At 36.2% G+C, this 20513-nt stretch overlaps 4 protein-coding genes across 5 annotated transcripts; 1 reads left to right on the top strand and 3 right to left on the bottom strand.

The window, feature by feature from the left end:
• The first annotated feature begins 4750 nt into the window (after positions 1 to 4750).
• On the top strand, positions 4751 to 6446 carry LOC117787895 (bromodomain testis-specific protein-like). 2 transcript variants are annotated; one of them, XM_034626522.1, is made up of 3 exons: positions 4751 to 4857; positions 4918 to 5477; positions 5535 to 6446. In XM_034626522.1, exons 1-3 carry the CDS (start codon positions 4855 to 4857, stop codon positions 6358 to 6360), a joined length of 1389 nt encoding a protein of 462 aa, XP_034482413.1. In that variant the 5' UTR covers positions 4751 to 4854; the 3' UTR covers positions 6361 to 6446. The 2 variants fall into 2 exon arrangements, with proteins under 2 accessions (XP_034482413.1, XP_034482412.1); XM_034626521.1 differs by having other exon boundaries at positions 4918 to 6446.
• Positions 6447 to 10284: 3838 nt separating this feature from the next.
• Positions 10285 to 11707, bottom strand: LOC117787914 (angiopoietin-2-like). Its single transcript, XM_034626544.1, has 2 exons — positions 10542 to 11707; positions 10285 to 10475 (listed from the first exon to the last, which is right to left on the bottom strand). The coding sequence occupies exons 1-2, from the start codon at positions 11354 to 11356 to the stop codon at positions 10343 to 10345; spliced, it is 948 nt and encodes a 315-aa protein (XP_034482435.1). The 5' UTR covers positions 11357 to 11707; the 3' UTR covers positions 10285 to 10342.
• LOC117787913 lies at positions 11301 to 17921 on the bottom strand. The gene is made up of 9 exons (XM_034626543.1): positions 17826 to 17921; positions 17681 to 17763; positions 17155 to 17614; positions 16945 to 17095; positions 13687 to 16891; positions 12631 to 13620; positions 12310 to 12557; positions 12049 to 12250; positions 11301 to 11987 (listed from the first exon to the last, which is right to left on the bottom strand). The coding sequence occupies exons 1-9, from the start codon at positions 17853 to 17855 to the stop codon at positions 11726 to 11728; spliced, it is 5631 nt and encodes a 1876-aa protein (XP_034482434.1). The 5' UTR covers positions 17856 to 17921; the 3' UTR covers positions 11301 to 11725.
• A 125-nt stretch (positions 17922 to 18046) lies between these two features.
• On the bottom strand, positions 18047 to 19367 carry LOC117787401 (cyclin-H-like). The gene is made up of 5 exons (XM_034625913.1): positions 18999 to 19367; positions 18736 to 18937; positions 18447 to 18675; positions 18279 to 18390; positions 18047 to 18214 (listed from the first exon to the last, which is right to left on the bottom strand). Exons 1-5 carry the CDS (start codon positions 19313 to 19315, stop codon positions 18097 to 18099), a joined length of 978 nt encoding a protein of 325 aa, XP_034481804.1. The 5' UTR covers positions 19316 to 19367; the 3' UTR covers positions 18047 to 18096.
• Between the last annotated feature and the right edge of the window lie 1146 nt (positions 19368 to 20513).

Raw genomic sequence — 20513 nt, 5'->3', positions numbered from 1 at the left:
AAGTATGAATTCCAAAAGTGGTACTATTCATGAAATTATATAAAAGATACAGAAGTGTCGAGCTTTAATTTTACACACCATTTTGGGTTGTACAAAATTTGTAAAACAGTCCTGTATAATAGAGTCGGTCAATTTGTATGGAGTAAAAAAAAATAATTGTATTTCATAAGCTCTATTTTGATTTTAGACCGATGGTTTATTGGGCAAACCTTCTAAGAATTTGTGCATTTGTCGCAAAAAAAATGACCCACTCTACTGTATAATCTTGTATACTAAGTGCGCAAGAAAAGCTGGTTTTCGAAATAATTTTAATTTATATTAAGTTTAAAATGACTACAAAGACTAATTTAACTACGAAGTTATGTTGCTCATGGGAATGTTCTAAAAAGTGTTCTAAAAATATCTAAAAGCAACCCAAAATGTGGTGGTGTTTCTAAAAATAAGCAAGCAATGCTTTCGAATAACAACAATTTTTTGGTAAGATTAAGGTATTCTTTAAAATTGAATGAAATGCATTTTGAATTAATTTATTAAATATATAAAACATACCTAAAAACACATTTATATAACTTTGGTGAGATTAAGGTATTAAGGTTTTTTTTTAAATTGAATGAGATGTATTTTGAGTTAATTTATTAAATATATAAAACATACCTAAAATAACATTTATATAACTCGGAAATTTTCAAATAGTTATTGAGAGAATTTCTGTGTGTCAAATCTTTATGACATGAGAAAACCCTAGACTGTTATCTCGGTTCTTTCCATTATTTAAGGAATAATAAAATCATATCAAATAAAGTTACTATAATTAGTAAATTTCATAATTATACATTTAATTCGATTCTACAACAATAAATATAGGGCATATTTTAAATGCTAAATACAAATTGATAATACTAATTTTTACTTACAGCACATTTTAAATTAACCATTGCTTGTCATTAAATATTTTTGTTTATAAATAAAGCTCCTTTACTTACTTCATTGCTAGTTACCATGAGGATTGTTAAATCGCAACTTTTATATTGAAGCTGCGAAAAAAATTATATTATTCATTTACTTGTTGCCAACGCAAGCTTGAATAAAAATAGAAAATTAAGAAAAAAAAGGAGAGTGCTCAACTGATAATTACCCTATGTCAAGGTCTATATTAGAAAGCAAACAAAACAATAATTTAGACTTGCATAAATAAAAACAAACATAGTAAGTGCTGTAGGTTTTGGCACTGGCCTTTCACATGCATTGGCGAAACATTATGATACCCGCTTTTCGCATTTTATGTGCATAGGGTAGGAAAACACAACGCTTGTGAAAACAACAGTTGTGTGTGAATATTAGAGACCTGACGTGGAAAGCATGCAACAATATAAAAAAAAGCCAGGGGAGAATCAAGTAACAGTTACGAACTAACACAAAAACACAAACACACATACACACACACACACACACACTATTTGAGTGCCCGTTTTCCAAACCCCTTCGCCGTGAGTCGTGAGTTTGCCCACCTTTTGGCGGTCGCATCGTAAAATCGCAGAGATCCAACCGCACTCAAAGAAATTATGCGAAAACAAAAATGCAGCACTTGGGGGAAAAGCTGGCTCAAAGAAAGAAAAGTGTGGAATATGGCAAGCAAAACAGAACAAAACAGGCAACAAAATGGCAACGCTCACACACACATACATACTGATACAGACACAGATACAGAGACGCATACACACACACACTCACATCCCAGCTGGATAAACATAAAAGCAAACACGGCAGCAAGCGAATAAGCAAACAGCCTTAATAAAAATTTCATTTCCTTAATCAAATGCATTATCAAATTACAAAAACAGCAACAACAACACCAGTAGCAGTGGAAACGGTATCAGTGTACACGTGCAGCCACAAGAGCAAGCTGAAAGAAAGAATACTGTTATCCTTCGACTCAACCCTGCGGTTAAGTTCATCACAAAAGCCAACATCAATTGGAATTGAGAAATACGTCGCACACCTCATTTGAAGCGCACAGTTATCCCAGGTAACCCTGCTCAGTCCCGTTACACTCTCCTCTTCCCCGTACAGTCCTTGCTGGGATTGAGAATTCAAAACGCAAAAATTGTCAAACGAAAGTAAAAACCAAACGAAACTTAAAAGCATTGCCCAAATGAGTACTATATTTAGCAAATTATACCCTACACTTTATAGATCCAAGGGTATACTCGTTTTTCTATACATACAATATAACGAATATTGAGAGTATAGTATTTGTAAGCTAAACAACTTTTTTACCAAGAATAAGTATAATAATTAATACTTATAATTATAATTTACATGATTGTATAGATAGATATAGATAATAATCGCTCTTCTTTTTTAACATTTTACCTTAATCATTTTTATATGCTGAAAAAAGGCCAAATAATGGTTTAGCTAAAACAGAAGTTAATTGATATATGTAGAAATAGCAGACGACTTTAGTGGACTTAAGAGCTATATGCTAGACATCTAAAAGTCAAACATTTAAAATATTTTTATTGGCTTCTAATTTTTTTTTTTAGCTGGCAAATTAGTTCTTAATTTAGCATGGCAGAGAGCCCTATTCAAATATATATAACGTCCAGTTAAAATTCCTTTCGAAAGGGAAAAGCAGAGCAAAGTCATCCCCCCCACACACATACACATACAGAGACTCACACACAATGTGTATGTGCTTATTTCGTTATAAGCTGAAAAATCAATGATTGCATTTGCATTTTGTTAGATTTCTGCATTGGAATTATGCCAAACGTTTGGCGCGTCCTTAAATGTTGTTGTTCATCTTGTTGTTTCTGTTGTTGTTATTGTTGCTGTTGCTGTTGCTTCTGCCGGAAGTGTGGAGGGGGAGTAGCACGATAGCTTGCTACTGAAAAGTCCTTCGGCGTGGTGAGGAAATTAGAAATGGAAATTATTATCGTAATTTGTAATGTTGTTGTTATTGCTACAGTTGCTGTTGTTGTTTTTGTTGCTGTCATGTAATTACACAGCAACAGAACACAACAATCTGCACTCTTGAGTGCATTTAGGGCTGTTAATAGACATTTGCTGTCGGTTGCTCTTTTAAGCTTTAATTCTTGCTAAGTCCTCTAAATATTTTCAATAAATTAATGTAAGTAGAAAAAGTCATCTTAGATCGAACTCTTATCATCATGTGCTTAATTTACAGAAAAAATTAGTACAACAACAAAAAATAATAAGATAAAGCGACCAGCAGATATCGAGCCCTATTTGCATAAATAATTATAATTATAACCTAAGCGCCACTTTTTCGAAACTTGTTTTTTGATGCAAATGTGTTCATAATTACCAACCGCATCTGCACCAAAAATATTAACTTTTAATTTTATATATTTACGGAGATATTGGCCTGTCAATTAGAACGTAAGCGACAGACGGCATACGAAACATGACACGCAAAACATTGCTGAAAAACTTCAAAAGAAAATGAACTGATTGTACAGATAGAATTTACAGCGGTTTCAATTTTAAAACCGTTCTTTCCAGTATAAGAAAAACTTTAGACTGTGTTTGAAGAATTAGCATTGATATTTAATTTTCGTATGTCAAATAATAAAGTTGCCTAATTTTAGGGTTAAGAAATTTGTTTTTATAGAGTTGTCAGCTCCGCTACAATGTTTGATTTCAAAACTAATATGTTTTGTTTTCATTCAATTAAACCCGATTTTGTCCAAATTAGCCTTTTAAAAAGTGCAGAATTGTTTCAAATTGTATTTCGCTATAGTGAAAGCACTCAAAATGTTGTTAAACATATGTACCGAAAAATTTACTCGTTGCAGCACATGCAAGGGCAGTTTTACTAAATTACCCATTTATTTTCACAAATACTTTCGGGAATTTAAACAGGTTGAGCAAATCCGACAAATGTTTTAGGTTAAAATCGAGGTATGATTACTTAAAAATAGTTTAAAACGCAAAAAATAATTAAAAATGTATCTTATGACGAAGCATAATCGTGCCAAATTCATCCATTTGTCTCTACCGAAATTAAACTCACTAGCTTAATGTCAAGTGAATTCAAACCGTAAAATCTGGCCGAAAACGTGAACAGGTAAAGGAAATTCATTTCCGCAAAATCCAGCCGAAAGTGAAAACAGAAACAGGCATGTAAACACACTAATTAATATATTCCAAAAATATTTCCCTCTTTTAATATAATTTTGCCAATACTTCGCTGATAAACTGTACATAAATATGTATATATATACCAGTTTAATTAGAAACTTCCGCATTTATTAAAATCACTATTTATAAAATTTATAATAACAACAGAAAGTAGTCTAGTCGTAATTATAGTAGTTAGTAGTCCAATTAATATGGAATTTAAAATTAGTAATATTTTTACCTTGTTTTAAAACATCAGCTGTAGCAAGTATCATATGCTTCCATTGCGTTAAACTTCAAATTTAAAATCTAAAGTGTAATATGAAAAGCTGCCTGCTAATTCATTGCATGTCTATTAAATTTTCCACACATCCGTTATCCAAAAAGACGATATTGTTAAAATAGCAAGGAAAATGTGTTTGTGGATCTCAACAAAAGCTTCCACAGAATTTTGTTTATTCGAAAACAATAATAATTAATATATACAAATTAAAAAATAAAATAAAATGAAATAATACAACACTTGCATTGTTATCGATATATGGTTGCAATCGCACTGAGCGCTAATTAATCGAACTTATCTGAGATTCATTGTATAAATTGTCATCTGAGTATCAATAGATTTAATAAAGACCAGCACTTTTGAGCGACTAATCAGAATTTACAATATTTAGCTCTGTTTGAATTGAAAATAAGAATCTGAGAGATATGGTAACTAAGCTCTTTTCTTAAGAAGTGTATAAAGTTGTGTTATGTTTTATATTTTTATAGCCTTCCCACAAACCGTTGAAAATGAAAATAAAACTACCGACTCGAGTACAGCCGGAAGTAGTGCCTCCGCCGGGCGAGACTGGACTCTACACAAATAAGATACACTATTTGAGGAAGTATCTGCTGGATGAGCTGATCTCAAAGAAGTTTGCCATGGACTTTATGGAACCGGTGGATACGGCAGCACTGCAAGTGCCCAATTACTATACCATCATTCGGAGGCCAATGGATGTGGGAACGATCATTAAACGTGTACAGAATCGATACTATCATCGTGTGGATGAGCTGATCCTTGACTTTAGATTGGTGATAAGTAACTGTTTCACGTTTAATCGACCGGGCGATGTGGTATATCGTAATTGCCAGAAACTGGAGAGGTTTTTTTACAGGGTACTCAATAAAATGCCGAGAGGTGAGGAAAAAGTCAGCACAAAGGATCCTCGAGCACCGGGTAAACAAAGTTTTGAGAAAACCTCAGAGGCTGTTCAACGTCAATGCAGGGAGCAGATAAGGAAACTGCAGATGTCCATCGCAAGGGAGGAGGACAAAAGTATCTGCAAGTATTTCAGTGGCAAGTGGGATACGTTGTTCCAAAAAGTCGATAAATATTATTTTAGGACCGTCGAGGAGTATCGTTTCGAACTGGACTACATATTCAAGAAATTTGACATTGAGGTAAAGCTGCTCTACTATTTTTTTCATAGGGTCTGCGAGAACGGAAGCTTTCCGCTCTATGAAAACTGTCTCATGTCCAAAGAGCAGGAAATAACCAAATATTCCGAATCGCGCTACAATCTCCTGGATAAAGATATAACGGAGGTGCTCTATACACTCAAAAGGGCAGAGAGCGGCGTGGATCATTGTCAAAAGTCTTATACTAGTGAAAAGGAAGAACGTGCCAGAAATCTCATCGAAGTCTTCGTCGACGCTGCAAACAGACTTCAACTAAAGTTAAAGAATGAATACCAGGGAACATCCGAAATGAGCGAAGAAGAAAATGATGTCGGAAACAGCGACAACCAGGAAACTGAGAACACCTATTCGTATGCACAGCAATCTTCTGATGAGGAAGAGTATGAACCAGAGGACTATGAAGTCAACACCATTCCTCAAGTAGAACAAGAGGGATATAATATGCAAATTGGGGATTCTTATTCGCAATCCCCAGACTGGAAGAAGGCTCGCATCGACTGTACCAATGATCTTAATGATTCGACAACTTCTTCTGAAGCTGAAGTTGAAGCGGAAGATGAAACTGAATCTGAGGCTGAAATTGAATCTGATGTGGAAGCTGATGCTGATGTTCAAACTGAGGCTGAAGTTGAAACTGAAGCTAATGCTGATGCTGATGCTGAAACTGAAGATGCTCCGAACAATTCGATGCTCTGGGCGGACTTGGAGCTGACTAGCAGCGAAGAAAGCAATGGAAGTGAATTAGAATAATGCTTAAAATCATAATATTTCAGTTGCACTTTGTATATCGATTAGAAATTGATATGTAAGTTATTTGATTCGACTTTGATATATACCCTGCATGATAATTAAAAGATTATAGAGAAACTAATTTTACAAGTTGTTTTCTTTTAGATTATTCGCGACCCGATTGTTTTGCCAGCAAGCATATAAATTTCTCTACAAATCGATGATGTTTAAGGGGCACAGTTCGCTTAGCCCTGTTTGGGGCATTGACACAACCAAGCGATAAACAGAACACCATTTGAAGGGTTGTGCCTATAACCGCCTAAAAGTAGGCAATGTGCGAGCTTAATTCAATCGATAAAATTCACTCCATATGCAACTTCCGCAGTCTTAGTAGTCGTTGTTGCCTGCTATTTGGTTCTTTTGCCCCGCATAGGGGTAAGTTTAGCGATTGTGGGTGTTTTTCCTGGATAGCAATGCAAATCAACTCTGCTTTGCTGCACTTCCTTTCCAAAAAAGCAAAAGAGAAATTATAATTGCCTGTTTTGTTGCGGAATACGAGTATCTCGCGACTTAACCATACTTTTGCATACTTTTATCTGTTTGCCGCCAACGAAAAAAAGGTAAACTGAAATGGAAATTGCCACGCATTGATTTTGCATTGGCTGAAGCAACGAAATTAAAATTCAAATAACCTACATACTTACTATATACTGGTAAAATACTTGAATTTAAATTCAACATAAGAAACTTATTTTCGCTTCTGCTGTTGGAGGGACACAACGGTGATGTTTAGATATTCCTTAATTGATTTATAATAATTTCTATTTATTTGGACTCTCGACAAAGCGACGAATTATTCAGACACTTGTCATGCGTGTAGATTCAAAATAATTATATATACAACCTTTTCAGAATTTCACTTTTGATTTAAATTTACAGTAGTTATTCCGAAGTGTTGTTTAGCTAAATGAAAATTAAGTTGTGACTGTGGATGGCAGCCCCGCATGGTTTTATCCAAGAAAATCTAAGATTGCAGCGGTTGGTCCAGTTGGACCTTTTCAGTAAAGATTTTAATATTAAATTATTTTAAGAAATGCACCGAAATCCAAAAGTATTGAAAATCAACCAAAACACATACATTTTTGCATGATTTTTGGTTGGCTTTTAGTTGGTGTTATATCTGTAGCACCTGAATAGGTTTATAAATTTTTGACTGTCTTCTTTGTACGCACGGCCAGGGCTCAGCCCTCTTATTTTTATTTTGACTGGCACACTTTATTTTGTTGCCAAAAACATCGCAGTTATCTGTTATCCGTTATATCTATTATCTGTTATATAATTAAAAATATGTTCAGTATTATAACAATAATATTTCAACAACAAATAATAAAATAGAGTAAATTTAAAAATCCAGTGTCATGAGAAATTCCATTATTATTGAGTACAGTTTAAAATTAAATCCCACAAAAGATAGTTGCAAGGGAAATTTAAGTAACAGGAAATGTACATCTAATACACAGCTATGGAAGTATGTATATCAGAGGATTTGAAATAAGATTTAAAGATTAATTCAAAATTAAATTCGCGACTTCAATTTAATCGTGGTATAGGACAACAAAATTATATAAGCTTGTATCAGCTTGCTCTTTTGGCTAATAAATTGGCCAACAAAAAAAATGTGTCACTTGGCCAGAAACTTAAATCAAAGTTGAACAAGCCTTTGTTGGGAAAATATTTTATATTTTGGCAACTTGCAATGTGTGATGATTCGCCATCTATTGTAGGTTTAAGCTTTTGACCATAAACTATCTTATACAGATTTTATTTTTCGGAGTTTTCATTTGCTATAAAAATAGCTATAAACTGTTTTATAACAATGAGCTTTTTGCCATCTAAGTGAGCGCCATCTTTGAACTTTCCTCTTTGGTGCGTGTAAACAGTTATAAAACGAAGACCTTTTTGTCTTCAAAAGTGGGACGCCATCTTTGAACAGTTAAAAATGGTATGGCATTTTAATGGGATTACAAATTTAAAAAATGTGTCTCTCCTTAATTTTCAAAAAAACACTGCATCTATAATGGGTTGTTTCTCGAAACGTGCTATAAAACCCTTCCATATTAGAAGGATTTGTGAAGCAAATGTTATGGTTTATTTTCATTTGAAATTTCCTAAAAATGATTGTATAATAGGGAGTGGAAATATCCTTTTTATGCGAATTGCTTACTTCAAAGTCAATGGTTTAACTTGATACAGTTACCAAATTTCAATTTACTTAAGTTGGGACCTTAAAGCATTCACTTTTCATTAACATTAGCATATTTTACGAATAATCTTTATATGTATGATGAGTTGAAGCTTTCAACTAATTTTTTGCTTAAGAAAATATGATTTGGAATAGATTTTACAAGATTAAAGTAATGGCTTGAGAAGTCTTTAAGATTACTTACTATTTTAAAACTGGTCGGAAAGGTTTAGTAGAGACCCCGACTATAGGAATACCCGTTACACACTTTTAGGAGTTTGTTTTGCTCAAATTATTAATAACTTTAATTAGCCATAATTGCCGTTTCTATTGACCAATCTTGCTGATATTTAGATAATAGATAATAATAATAGATAACGAAAGTTCCCAAAAAAAAAAAAACGGACAGACGGACAAATACACATGGTTATATCGACTCGGCTGTTGATGCTGATCAAGAATATATATACTTTATATGGTCAGAGATGCCTCCTTTTCCCTGTTACATAAACCTCAACGAACAAAATATACCCTTCTGCTTAATGTTTAAGTAACGGGTATAAAAACAAAATATAATAGTTTAACATTCAGCACATCTCAAAAAGATAAGTTAAAGTTCGACTACTTTGGACATTGTGCGAGTTAATTATTAAACCCATTTTTAAAAGAATTTTCGACTGGAAATATCGAATTATAATTCTGAAGAGTTTTCAAAATAAACGAGGGATATATTTATGCACATATATTTTTACTTACAAAAAAAGACAAAAAGCTTATCATTTTACTACTGTTTACATACCCCACTTCAGAGGATAAAAGCTCTGTTTTATAACAGTTTACACTTTATAAAAAGGAATGTTCAAAGATGGCGCACACTTTCGACGAGAATAAGCTGATTGATATAAAACGGCTTATAGGTAATTTGGTAATTTTTTCTCAAAGGATAATTCATTTTCAGCTAATGCAAAACTTTGGCTTAAAAAAATCCAAAAAATGAAGTCGTACACACTTACATTGTCTGATAACACTAGGCAACAGCCCAAATCTGAATTGAACCAAACCGACTTTTTTAGATAAATATGGGGCCCCAAACGACGAAAACACTTTTTTGTCCTTTTTTTTCTATCCGTTTTTTGTCATAATTACTTGAGAATGCTAATGAATGGCAATTCGATTGCTTGGTTTGTAAAGTGCTTAAGTGAAGAAAGAAAATTCAAAAGATGCCTTTTGCAAGATTGCTGGCCACTGATTTCTTGCGAAGGGAACAATTGGTCAAGGAAAGGATCGATCGCATGTTTCTTCGGAGCGTATCTGATCCACTGGCGACTGCTGACAGCACGTATGCGTTTTATATGTTAATTATAATTAACATAATTATGTACAAATACAGACAAATTCAGGGGTGCCACAAGAATCAAAACCAACCTTTAGATATCTGAGCATTGCTCGGCAACGTCTGGCAAATGCCTTTAAAATGCATTTATGCACTAAACCAGGCATGCTCAGCCATATGCCCACAGCGTACGTTTTGTTTTTGTATTTGCCCACAAGATAGGAAAACGAGGATCGTATTTGAATCGAACATCATATTCGATATCGATCAATTCTAGCAAAATTAAAACAATCACTGCGAACGGCAGTCCGCGCTAGTGACGAAAACAACACGAATATCAATATATAATTTATTTAAAATTACGCACTTGTTGATCTTTATTATCGTTTGATATTTTATTTTAAAATAACTTTAATTTTATTAATGTATCAATCACTTTTTGGTCTTATTAACATTTGCACAGATTTAATATGATTGCGACCTTTTCCCCATTTTCCGAGTCCCCAATAAAGGTAGTGCCAGTCATTGACTTGGGTATTAGAAAATTTTCCGTTTAGATTACTATAAAATTAAAATAGAATTTCATATTAAGATAATTTTCGAAATTGCAGTATTTCAAGAACTTACCAGTTTGGATTACACTTTTTTAGGTCCCACCAACCATTTTTGTATTTAGGGCAAACCCAGAAATTGACTTTCTCGTTCATGCGCATCATGTCACCGGCGTCTCCAAAATAAATACCCAGCGACTTTAATTGGTATTCCTCATCCTTAGAGCCAATAACAAATTTGTCGTATCGGGCATAATGAGTTTCATTCTCATAATCGACAATATGAATGTAGAGTTCATGACGTTGATGTGTTGTAATTCTGTGCATCTTTTCTAAGCCTAGCCAGAATTCTCCGCTGGGATCGCCAAAGCCTTCATGGTACGCAGCCAAGTTTCTATCGAAATCGACACTTCCATCTAATCGACGCTGAATGACAATCCAACCAGATCCGGCTATCTTATCTTCCAAAGTTGGCTCAAATGGTTCAATGCCAGGTACATGCATTAGTCTACTTGTGGTTCCATAGGGTATATAAATACGTATTACATTTTCGTTTTGGTTGAGTTGTTTCTTGATATCCCTTTTCTTCAATTTTATATTTAAATCAGCAATAGTCTGTTCCAGTTTCCTTATGGTTGACTCTTGGGATGCAATTTCGGATTTGTGTTCCTCAAGAATAGCATTACTTTCGTTTATTTTAATCTCATCTGATTTTATTTTAGATTCCATTGCGGCTATTTGATCATTTTTGTCCTTGATAGAGGATTCATTCGCAGCTATTTGATCATTGTAGTTCGAAATTAACTCCTCTAATTTGTCCATTTTGTTTTTTATCGTTGACGATTCGAAGTCATCCATATCTTTTAAATGGCCGTCGAAAATATTAGCCATTTCCGTGAAAATTTACAATTTTTTTATTTAACTGTTTGAAGCTCAACGTATTGTTTGCTTCTAACAAAGTATTGTAGTATTTTGGTTTAATTGAAAATTTATTTCTATCGTACAAACACTTTCAACGACTCAGAAGCAACTAAAATGATAACTTAAAATATAAATACACGTATTGAGGTTTGATAAGATGTATATGCATATGTAGATAATGGCCGATTACAATTTTTTAATGACGTACGTGATTGTTCTTCACAATTATTCTTGTGCGAGCATTCTTATCCTTATCATGTACATTTAATAAACTGATGTCATTTAGTACAAACAAATAAACTACGTAATTAAAGAGAAAGATAACTGGAACGAATGCGCTTAATTGTTAGGCTCGACAATAGGTTTAAGATATTCTTCGGGATTTTCCAAGAAGACGTTCAGGAAATCGATCCCCTTGGGTAAAAATTGAATCTTCTCATCGAATTGATACAATGGCGGCTGCAAAATGTCCTTGAATGAGATTTGCTCAACATTACCGATTTCAATGAGAAAATGAATTTTCTCCACACGCATGTAAGCTTCATCCTTCATTTGAATAAGTTTTCGTATAGTTTTCCGCACAACAGTGCGATTTGGTTGTCTGCAAAATCAACAAAATAAATAAGAACATAATAAATTAAATGTAATGAATATTTGTATACCTTAAAAGACGCGCTCTTCTTGATGCCAATACCAATTTCAGATCTTTGCATAGCTTTGTGGTCTCCAAACAAATAGCGTCAACGTGCTTTAGAAATTTTACAAAATTATCATCATCGTTGCCGTCCAGAAGATTAAGCAGGTTTAGAGGCAGTTTAAGCCTCACCTGAAAATCCAGTAGATGTTCGTTCGCGCACCAATCACCTAAATAAAACGAAAACAGTATAAACTTTTGTGATTCTTGAATAAAAATTGTTACTTACGTTTGGGAAAAGTTGTTGTTGTCGTTGCTTTAATATTGCGCACACGAATGTAGTTTTCCATAATATCAAGCGGCTCATAGTTGATAACAATATTAAATGTGGTAATTTTTCGATGCGTGATTATATATTGACGATCGCACTGCAGTTGATAATCAAATATCCATCTGGGGACCTGGTCACGTAATTTGGCATCCACTCGTTTTGCGAATGGAGTGGGAATCACTGGTTCCGGTAAATTTCTCTTCATTCTGCAATAGAGAATTTAGAATAAGAAAACTAATGGATAACAAAAAGGTCGAATTTTTTTTTGGTTTAACTTACTCTTCAAATATCTTTTGATAAATCTCCAACATTTCTTGCAGTGTTAGGCGTTCTTCCTTGTCGTTGTCATCGAGGATTGCTTCGCTTATGGCATCACTGGCATTGGAGAGGCGTGACAGCTCCTTGAGTTCGTAATATTTGTGGACCTCTTCAAGGCTTGGCTTTGCTCGCAAACGCTCCAAATCCTTAAGTCCCTCCTCTATTGCATCCCAATCATTCAATTGAGATAATTCGTTATCATTTATCTGAGTGTCATCCATGGAGCGTCTGCAATGTTTGCATTTCTTGCAGGCATCCACAGATCCAGCTACAACTGGCGGATTAAGTTGTTCCAGACAAGCCTCAGGCTCAAGTTCGTTTTCGGGTTCAGATTCAGGATCCGCGTCAAATTCGATACCACTGCCATGTTCAACGCCGTCTTGCTCCTCGTCCAGCAAGGTCGACACCAGACTGAGTCGCGTTTGGTCGATTTCACAGTCATCGAACACCAGATCAATGACTTCAGCTGCATCAAGGATTACAGTATCTCCACTTAGATTCATATACTTTTTATGGGCTCTTGCATAGCTTTTATTGCTATTCTCATTTGAGCTGCGACTATTGCTTGAGGTATTCTTTGGCTCCTCCGCTGCATTGGCAAGTGATCGCTTGGCCAATTCCTTCTGCGCCGCAAAATGGCTCGAGACATCGGATATGGTAATAGGATTATCCTCATATATTCCAGCACCAGCACCAGCTCCAGCCTCCAATTGCACCTTATTCTCCGGCGGATAAATGCTCTCCATTTCAAAACAGCTACGTGATTGTCGCATCATTTGTGCCCTAACTATTTGCACGGTGGCATCTAGTTGTTCCTGTTCCGGTTCCGTTTCTCGCCATGGTGAGATTGTGTTCAAGGTTTTACATAGAACTGGAATGCGAGATTTATTTTTTGCTTGTGGCGTTAGATCTTCTCCATCTCGTCTTGAGGCATCTAACCGAAGTTGTGAGCTAAAAAACAAAAAGTGTAATATAGAATTAGGTAATACAGTTATTATATATAGATAGCTAACTAACTTGTTCAGATTCTCCTGCATGTTGCGCTTCTTTGGCTGTGGAAAGTTTGGCGTCAAGTGAATCGGCAATCGTTTGATATTCAACGAATTTGATGACTTTGAAGCGACAATTGGTGTACCACAGTTTGACACATCCATGTCGATTTCCATGTCTTTAGGTTGGTAGGTCGATGGATCATTAGCTGTCTCTATGGGATTTTCACTATTACACATCATTTCCAGATCTTCATACTCGATCATGGAGCGACCAGGTGTGATGTGGAAACAATCACGTTGTGTTTTATTTCTCCTGGGTGTTTCCATACATGTTCGATTAGCGAGTATCGAATTTAAAACGCTTTTAGATCCTTCAACTTTAATGGGATTTACCAATGTTTTGCGAAGATTGGCATTCATTTGAGCTAACCACTCTGCTGAATCGGATTGAGACTCCCCTCCAGTATCTTCTGGAGTTTTATTTAATCTTGAACTAAGGGATTCCGGTTCGAAGGTGGAAAGAAATGTCATTCTCGACTTGTTGCAACGCTGTTCAGTTGGAAGAGCGACTGGTAGATCCTCATCACTACCTAGTGCCATGTCCACTCCTAAATCAATGCAACTCATATCATCTTTGATAGATTCCGAAATGGTAAGTGTCTGTCTGGGCCGTTTATCTTGTTTTTGCTTTGTAGGACCACTAGAAATATCTTCCTCAATGGGCTCTGACAGATGATATGTGACTCTGGGTTTCACCTTGAACTTTGTGTCCATTTGAGGGCTTAAGTCTTCTTCAATTCGTTCTGACTTTAATAAAGTATGTCTATGTTTGTTGTTTACAACTGGCTCTTCATCAATGGCATCTCTAAAATGCATTGTTTGTTGATGCTTGAGCCGGGATTCAGTTGGAGCAGGTGTCTGCATCACCTTGTTGTGTGAACTGAAGGAGTCTTCTTCAATGAATTCAGCCATGTGCAATGTTTGCCTGCGCCTGTTGTTGTTTTGCTGCTCCACTGGAGGAGCTACTTTTTCGGGCATCACAAAATCATCTTCAATGTCTTCAGAGTAGTGTAGTGTCTGTCTACGTATGCTGTATTCCTGGAATGGTCCAGGAGCAGGAGCTGCTTTCTTTGTCGAAAAATCATTTGTTGGTTTAACTATATCCTCTTCAATGGGTTCTTCCATCTGCATAGTTTGTCTGCGCCTTCTCGTTTGCTGATTGTCTGGATCAGTGGTTGGCTGTGACTTTAATTCATGCTGTGGTCCAATTAAATCCTCTACAATGGGTTCTGCCACGAGTAATGTTTGTCTGCGCCGGCTCGCCTGCTGTTCGAGTGGAGAAGCCAACGAATTTGACTGCAAATCCTTGACAGGACTTGGCATTTCTTCATCAATGTCCTCAGCAAAGTGTAATGTTCGTCTGAGTCGTCCCGTCTGCTGTTCCACTGCAGAAGCTGCCGGCTGCGGCATTACTATATCCTCTTTATTGGGTTTTTTCACAGGAGCAGCCTCTGGTCGGACTTTTAAGTTCTCCTGAGGCCTTATTAGATCTTCTTCGATGGGTTCAGCCAAGTGCAATGTTTGCCTGCGACTGTTGCTCTGCTTCTCCACTGAAGGAACTACTGAACTCAATTGTAATTCTGGTGGCGGTCTCACAAAGTCTTCTTCAATGTCTTCGGAGTAGTGCAGTGTCTGTCTACGGATGTTATATTCCTGTGCTTCACCAGGAGCTGAGGGCATTGTATTAATATCCTTTGGTGGATCCTCCTCAATGGGTTCTGCCATTTGTATAGTTTGTCTGCGACGTCCTGGTTGCTGCTCCTCTTGAATAGTTACTGCTTGCGACTTTAATTCCTTCAGTGCTCCAACTAGATCCTCTTCAATTGGTTCTGACATTTGCAATGTTTGCCTGCGCCGCCTAGCTTCTTGTTCAACTGGAGGAGCCATCGAATTTACATGCAAATCTTTTGAAAGACACTGGGTATCCTCTTCAATGTCTTCCGCAAAATGTAATGTTTGTCTGCCACGTCCTTTTTGCTGTTCTATTTCAGCAATTCCTGACAGTGGCTTCAATTCTGGTTGTGGCTTTACAACATCCTCTTCAATGGATTCTGCCAAGTGTAAAGTTTGTCTGCGCCGGATCGACTGTTCTTTGAGTGGCGGAACTAACAAATTCAGATGCTTATCCTGTCGAGGACTTGGCATTTCTTCATCAATGTCTTCGGCAAAGTGTAATGTTTGTCTGCGCCGAGGAGCTAACGAATTTGCAAATAAATCCTTGCGAGGGCTCGCCGTATCTTCATCTATGGCTTCCGTAAAGTGTAATGTTTGTCTACGGATTATATATTCCTGTTCAAAGGCAGGAGCTACGGACGTTGTGTGATCTTCAATAGCATCCTGTTGGTGCAATGTTTGCCCAAGCTGTTTACGTTCCTGTGTTGCCTTGCTTAGACATTCCTCTTCAATTGATTCATTAAATTGGATCGTACGACTGAGTCGTAGCTTATCCTGCAGATCTGCAGTAGCTGCATGGACTAAATTCTGGCTAGTGGAATTTATTAAATCGCTTTCATCCATTGCTGCGATGCGTTGGATAATTGGCCGGCGTGTTGCTTTCTCGAGAGCTGCAGCAACTGCGGCTTCTTGCTTCTCTATATCATCCAATTCCATTGCAGTGTTATCATAGGTTGTTTCACGTCGGGATGTACTCTTGGAGCTATTCCTGGACTGCGTTTCATCTCCCATTTTGGCGTGAGCAAGAAAGTTTGTATTGTCCAGCATTAGTTCATCCGCCTGTGAGTATCGATTGTTGCGCTTAACATCAGCTAAACTTTTCATCTTAAATGGTTCATTTGCTTGGTCATTTATGGGCTGGTTTTGCTGTTGAGGAATAGGCGACATCATTATACTCTCATTAAAGTTGAGAGTGCCGCGAGGTTCGATGGCTTCTCTCAGTGGCCGAGCTTGTTCCATTGGTTGTTGCTCCAATCCATGCCAAAAACGTTGTGACTTCACATTCCGTGCTGTGGTTGGCGTTCTGGGACCATTGGGAAAGGGTTGAATACGTCCAGAGTTCAAGGCTTCGTTCAGCTCTCGAAAATTCATCTTTCTTCTAATGCCGTTTTCAGAAATGACATCCAATGGTATCAACGGTGAAGACGTCGAATCATCTAGCAAAGAGCTCAAAGAATCTTTATCTCCCATATCGTAAGCAGCAACTTGTTGTGGATCTATAAACACAAATTTGAATGACTGACAGTTGTAATTTCTTAGTCATAATTACCAATGTCAGTAAAATCACACGTTATATTGTTGTTTTCAAATAGCACTGTCTTTTGCTTTACATCTCTTTCCTTTGGCTCCACACAACTCATGTCTGTGGGAATAGCAACTGTATTTTGTAGGTTTTCCTTTTCTGGTGTTGTGGGATTCACCTGGAATAATTGTTAGAATTGAAGCTTACCAGTTAAAGGAATTACAACATTTTAGTTACCTCATCAAATTCCATTTCATATGGCATAAGATCCATGGTTTTATCACTTACGGGCATTTTAAAAATACTATTTTCACGCAGCTTATCCCGTTCCACATCTGATAGAGATAAACTGTCGAATGCCATAGACTCCAAGGGAGCTGACAAATCCATGAGAGGCCGATGTTTGGTCAATTCATGTGGCATCAGCGTAACGTTAACACTCGTCTGCAGTTGAAGCGTGAAATCGTTTCGATTTTGTTGATCGTATTCCGTTGAGATCGATTCTCTTACACTGACCAGCGGTGTGTTTTCCTTATCCATATCATTTGGCATAGGCATTGAGTTGCGCGTTGTAATTTGCAGTGTACACGCCGCTGCAGTGACATGACTTTGACGCGAGCTGTCGTCGCCATTGGTGTGATCCGATATCTCATAAGAGTTGTCGTAATCTCCGGGCTTCTCTGTCGTATCGAATTCTCTGTATTCAGAAAAAGCATATATTTAAATATATTCGGAAATATATATCGAAGTCAACAAATTTTACCTTACAAACTTTTTGCCGCTAAAACTGATTCGGCGTCTTGTTGACCGCTCTGTTTGATCTTCCTCTGCAGGCACCTTTTTAAGCTATCAGAATAAGTGCAATTAATTGTTTCTGTTTGTGTCAATACTATTTACCATTTACGTACCGAACTTCTGGGTTTCATTTTATTATTCATATTTTGAATTTTAAATTATACTTCTTACGCTTTGTTTTAAACAATGGACGCCAACACTGGAAATGCCAACTCGTTGTTTTATTCGAAAATGTCGGCTTATGCCGCGAATGCCAAAATGGCTTATCGATATATCGACAAAAACCATTGAGATGTTATCGAAATAATTATCGGACAAGGAGTTACGCTAATGCTGACTTTTGGATTTGTATTTTATTTAATTCTTTTCAAAAATGAGGCAAATTTATTGACTTATATTCATGGCAGAAGTATCTGAGCTAACATCGGCTATGTGAAAGGAGGCATCATCGGCAGGCATGTCATCCTCATCAGTATATAAGCGTCGCAAGCGTTCCTTGTACCTGGAATCCATTAGAAGTCAGAAAATAATGTTTATAAACAAAAGTTGAATTTGATGTTACTAACAGTTCGCTGTCAGGGTTATTATTTTGATTGCGGCACTTGTCTAACTTCTTCTCAATGGCCTTAACCTTCTCCCGATCAGGTGGTTGATAATTTTTAACCAGCATACGTATTTCTGGAAATAAGTATACAAATATGGATTATGTTTACACTGTATTGGCTGACACTTACTGCGCACAGCTTCAATGAGTCCTCGCAGCTTCTCGGGCGCGGAGACAAAGAGTAAATCGGTCACATAACTATCAAGATTCTCCTGTTCCTTGCTGGCTGCATGCAGTACCGCAGCTAGACCAATCTGGGAAGGTGTATGCATCATGCAGGCGTCTGTGAAGAATGTGGAATCTATGAAGCTATCAATATGAGGACGCAAACGATCTGGATTTTGCATATTACTGCGAGTCTAAAATGTGAAAGCAATTGATTAGTAATATGTTGATACATTTACTGAGAACAAACGTGCCTTTATATCTATTATGAAACCCTCGATGGGTCGGAACGGATTGTGTATGGTGAGGTAGTAGTTTAGTTGGCCAATTAAAAGCAATTCGTTGGAGAGCACAATGTCGGTGGCCTTGTTGCGATCCCCCTTAATATTGTTGACAAACTGATTGATAGACACATTAAATTCCTCCACCTTGCAGGCAACAAACACGCATGTGGCCCTAAAAAGATATTTAAACAAAATATGAATTAATTGTTATGAGTAAACAAATAAATGCTTACAATATCTCCTTGGGATGATAGTCCATGGGAGTATTGTTCAGGTAGAAGCGTTTAAAGTAATGAAACGCTGTTCCAATCACACATTTCGGCATTGGCGGATCGAATCGTCGGCAAAAGTCAACCAAATAAATTTCATATTGTTTCAGCAACAGACGCTCTTCAGCCGGCGTCAGAAAGAAATCGTTGAGATTGCCTGATGGTGGCGCCTCGGCAGCATGTTCCTCGATATACTTGGTGTTTTGCTCTACACGGAACGCTTGCAGCTGGTCCTCGTTGGCAAATGTCCAGGAACGTCGTTGAGAACTAAGTGGATACATTATGGCATATTGCAAATTATTAATTCAACAACTATAAATATTCAGTTTAGTAGCAGCGCTGACAAGTTGTTTTATTAGTCTGTGGCAACAAATAACGGTCTGGCAAGCCCATTGTGCTGTCAACTCTTTCAGCAAAAGAAGCTATTTTTGATTTTGCGTGCACTTTTACATAGCTTTAAAAAAAATATTATATACAAAACATATCCAAATATTTATATTTAAATAAGCCAGATTTTCGGCCAATATCAATTTTCAAATTTCGCTTGCAATCGAGCTCTTAATATATCCAGAGCCAGCTATAAAATAGCTAAGCTGTCAACAGTGATTCGTAAGCTAAAAGAAGACACTTGCCATTCACTTTAGAAATTCTAGCCTTCATAATTATCGATAGATATCGTAGTTAACTAATGGCATCGCTCAGCGCGCAATTTAAATTTGAATTTATTTTTAGTTCATTTAGCAATAATTGAAAATCTTGAATTTTTTAATCGAAATTAGATAGAATAAAGGTGATCATTTAAATGAATGTTCGTCACCTAGTTGAAGTTGTATATTTTAATTTCGAATGAAAACCCGAAAGTCGACTAAATTATAATAATAATTCTTTAAAAACTTTCAAAGTTCTAGGTTTAAAATTGGAGACATGACAAAAAAACTCTAACTTCGTCAACCGAGGCTTCGACACACCTCGTTTTTCGACCGTCCCTTAACGATAATCCACCAACCTTAGCGTAAACTAATTAATTGATCAATTGATGATTAATAAATTGATTGTTTGTTCTGTCTGGAGTACATGCATACAAACTTAAAAACTTTAGTGCTCAATCTTACTTCTGAAGACCCTTTCTAAAGCAGACAGGTAAATGAAACACCAAACATGTCATTTTTTCTAAAATGACAATGACAAAAATACTTGAAATTTAAAAAAAAAAAAATTTTATTTAATTTTTTTTTTGCGTATTTTTCTTTTTTTTGAGTGATAACCGTGAGTATAAGTAAGTAACTTACCTGTTTTAACATGCTATAATATTGTTAGTACAAAAATTAAATAAGTGTACTGCTTGCTAGTCGAGATTCCCTTTTAATGTTTTGTTTCCAATCAAATTAAAGCGTGCTAATACCCTGTATAATATGGTATTATACTTTGTTTTTTCGTTTTGTCTGCAATTCACTTCCTTAGCTGGAAAATAAAATTTAT

The sequence above is a fragment of the Drosophila innubila genome, assembly GCF_004354385.1.
Source record: "Drosophila innubila isolate TH190305 chromosome 3L unlocalized genomic scaffold, UK_Dinn_1.0 0_D_3L, whole genome shotgun sequence".
In the NCBI taxonomy this organism is placed as follows: domain Eukaryota; kingdom Metazoa; phylum Arthropoda; class Insecta; order Diptera; family Drosophilidae; genus Drosophila; species Drosophila innubila.
Note: the sequence above shows the minus strand (reverse complement) of the source record. Positions and strands in the feature narration are given on the sequence as shown.

What these genes read in the sequence shown, in the direction of transcription:
- LOC117787914 (XM_034626544.1), bottom strand. Translation starts at nt 11,356, where the DNA reads ATGGCTAATATTTTCGACGGCCATTTAAAAGATATGGATGACTTCGAA. An exon ending in AAAAAGTGTAATCCAAACTG is followed by an intron (nt 10,476 to 10,541) that starts GTAAGTTCTTGA and finishes TTAATTTTATAG; the next exon opens with TAATCTAAACGGAAAATTTT.
- LOC117787913 (XM_034626543.1), bottom strand. Translation starts at nt 17,855, where the DNA reads ATGAATAATAAAATGAAACCCAGAAGTTCG. An exon ending in GTGTGATTTTACTGACATTG is followed by an intron (nt 16,892 to 16,944) that starts GTAATTATGACT and finishes TTGTGTTTATAG; the next exon opens with ATCCACAACAAGTTGCTGCT. An exon ending in AACAACAACTTTTCCCAAAC is followed by an intron (nt 12,251 to 12,309) that starts GTAAGTAACAAT and finishes CGTTTTATTTAG; the next exon opens with GTGATTGGTGCGCGAACGAA.
- LOC117787401 (XM_034625913.1), bottom strand. Translation starts at nt 19,315, where the DNA reads ATGTATCCACTTAGTTCTCAACGACGTTCCTGGACATTTGCCAACGAG. An exon ending in GTTTCATAATAGATATAAAG is followed by an intron (nt 18,676 to 18,735) that starts GCACGTTTGTTC and finishes TTCACATTTTAG; the next exon opens with ACTCGCAGTAATATGCAAAA. An exon ending in AATAACCCTGACAGCGAACT is followed by an intron (nt 18,215 to 18,278) that starts GTTAGTAACATC and finishes AATGGATTCCAG; the next exon opens with GTACAAGGAACGCTTGCGAC.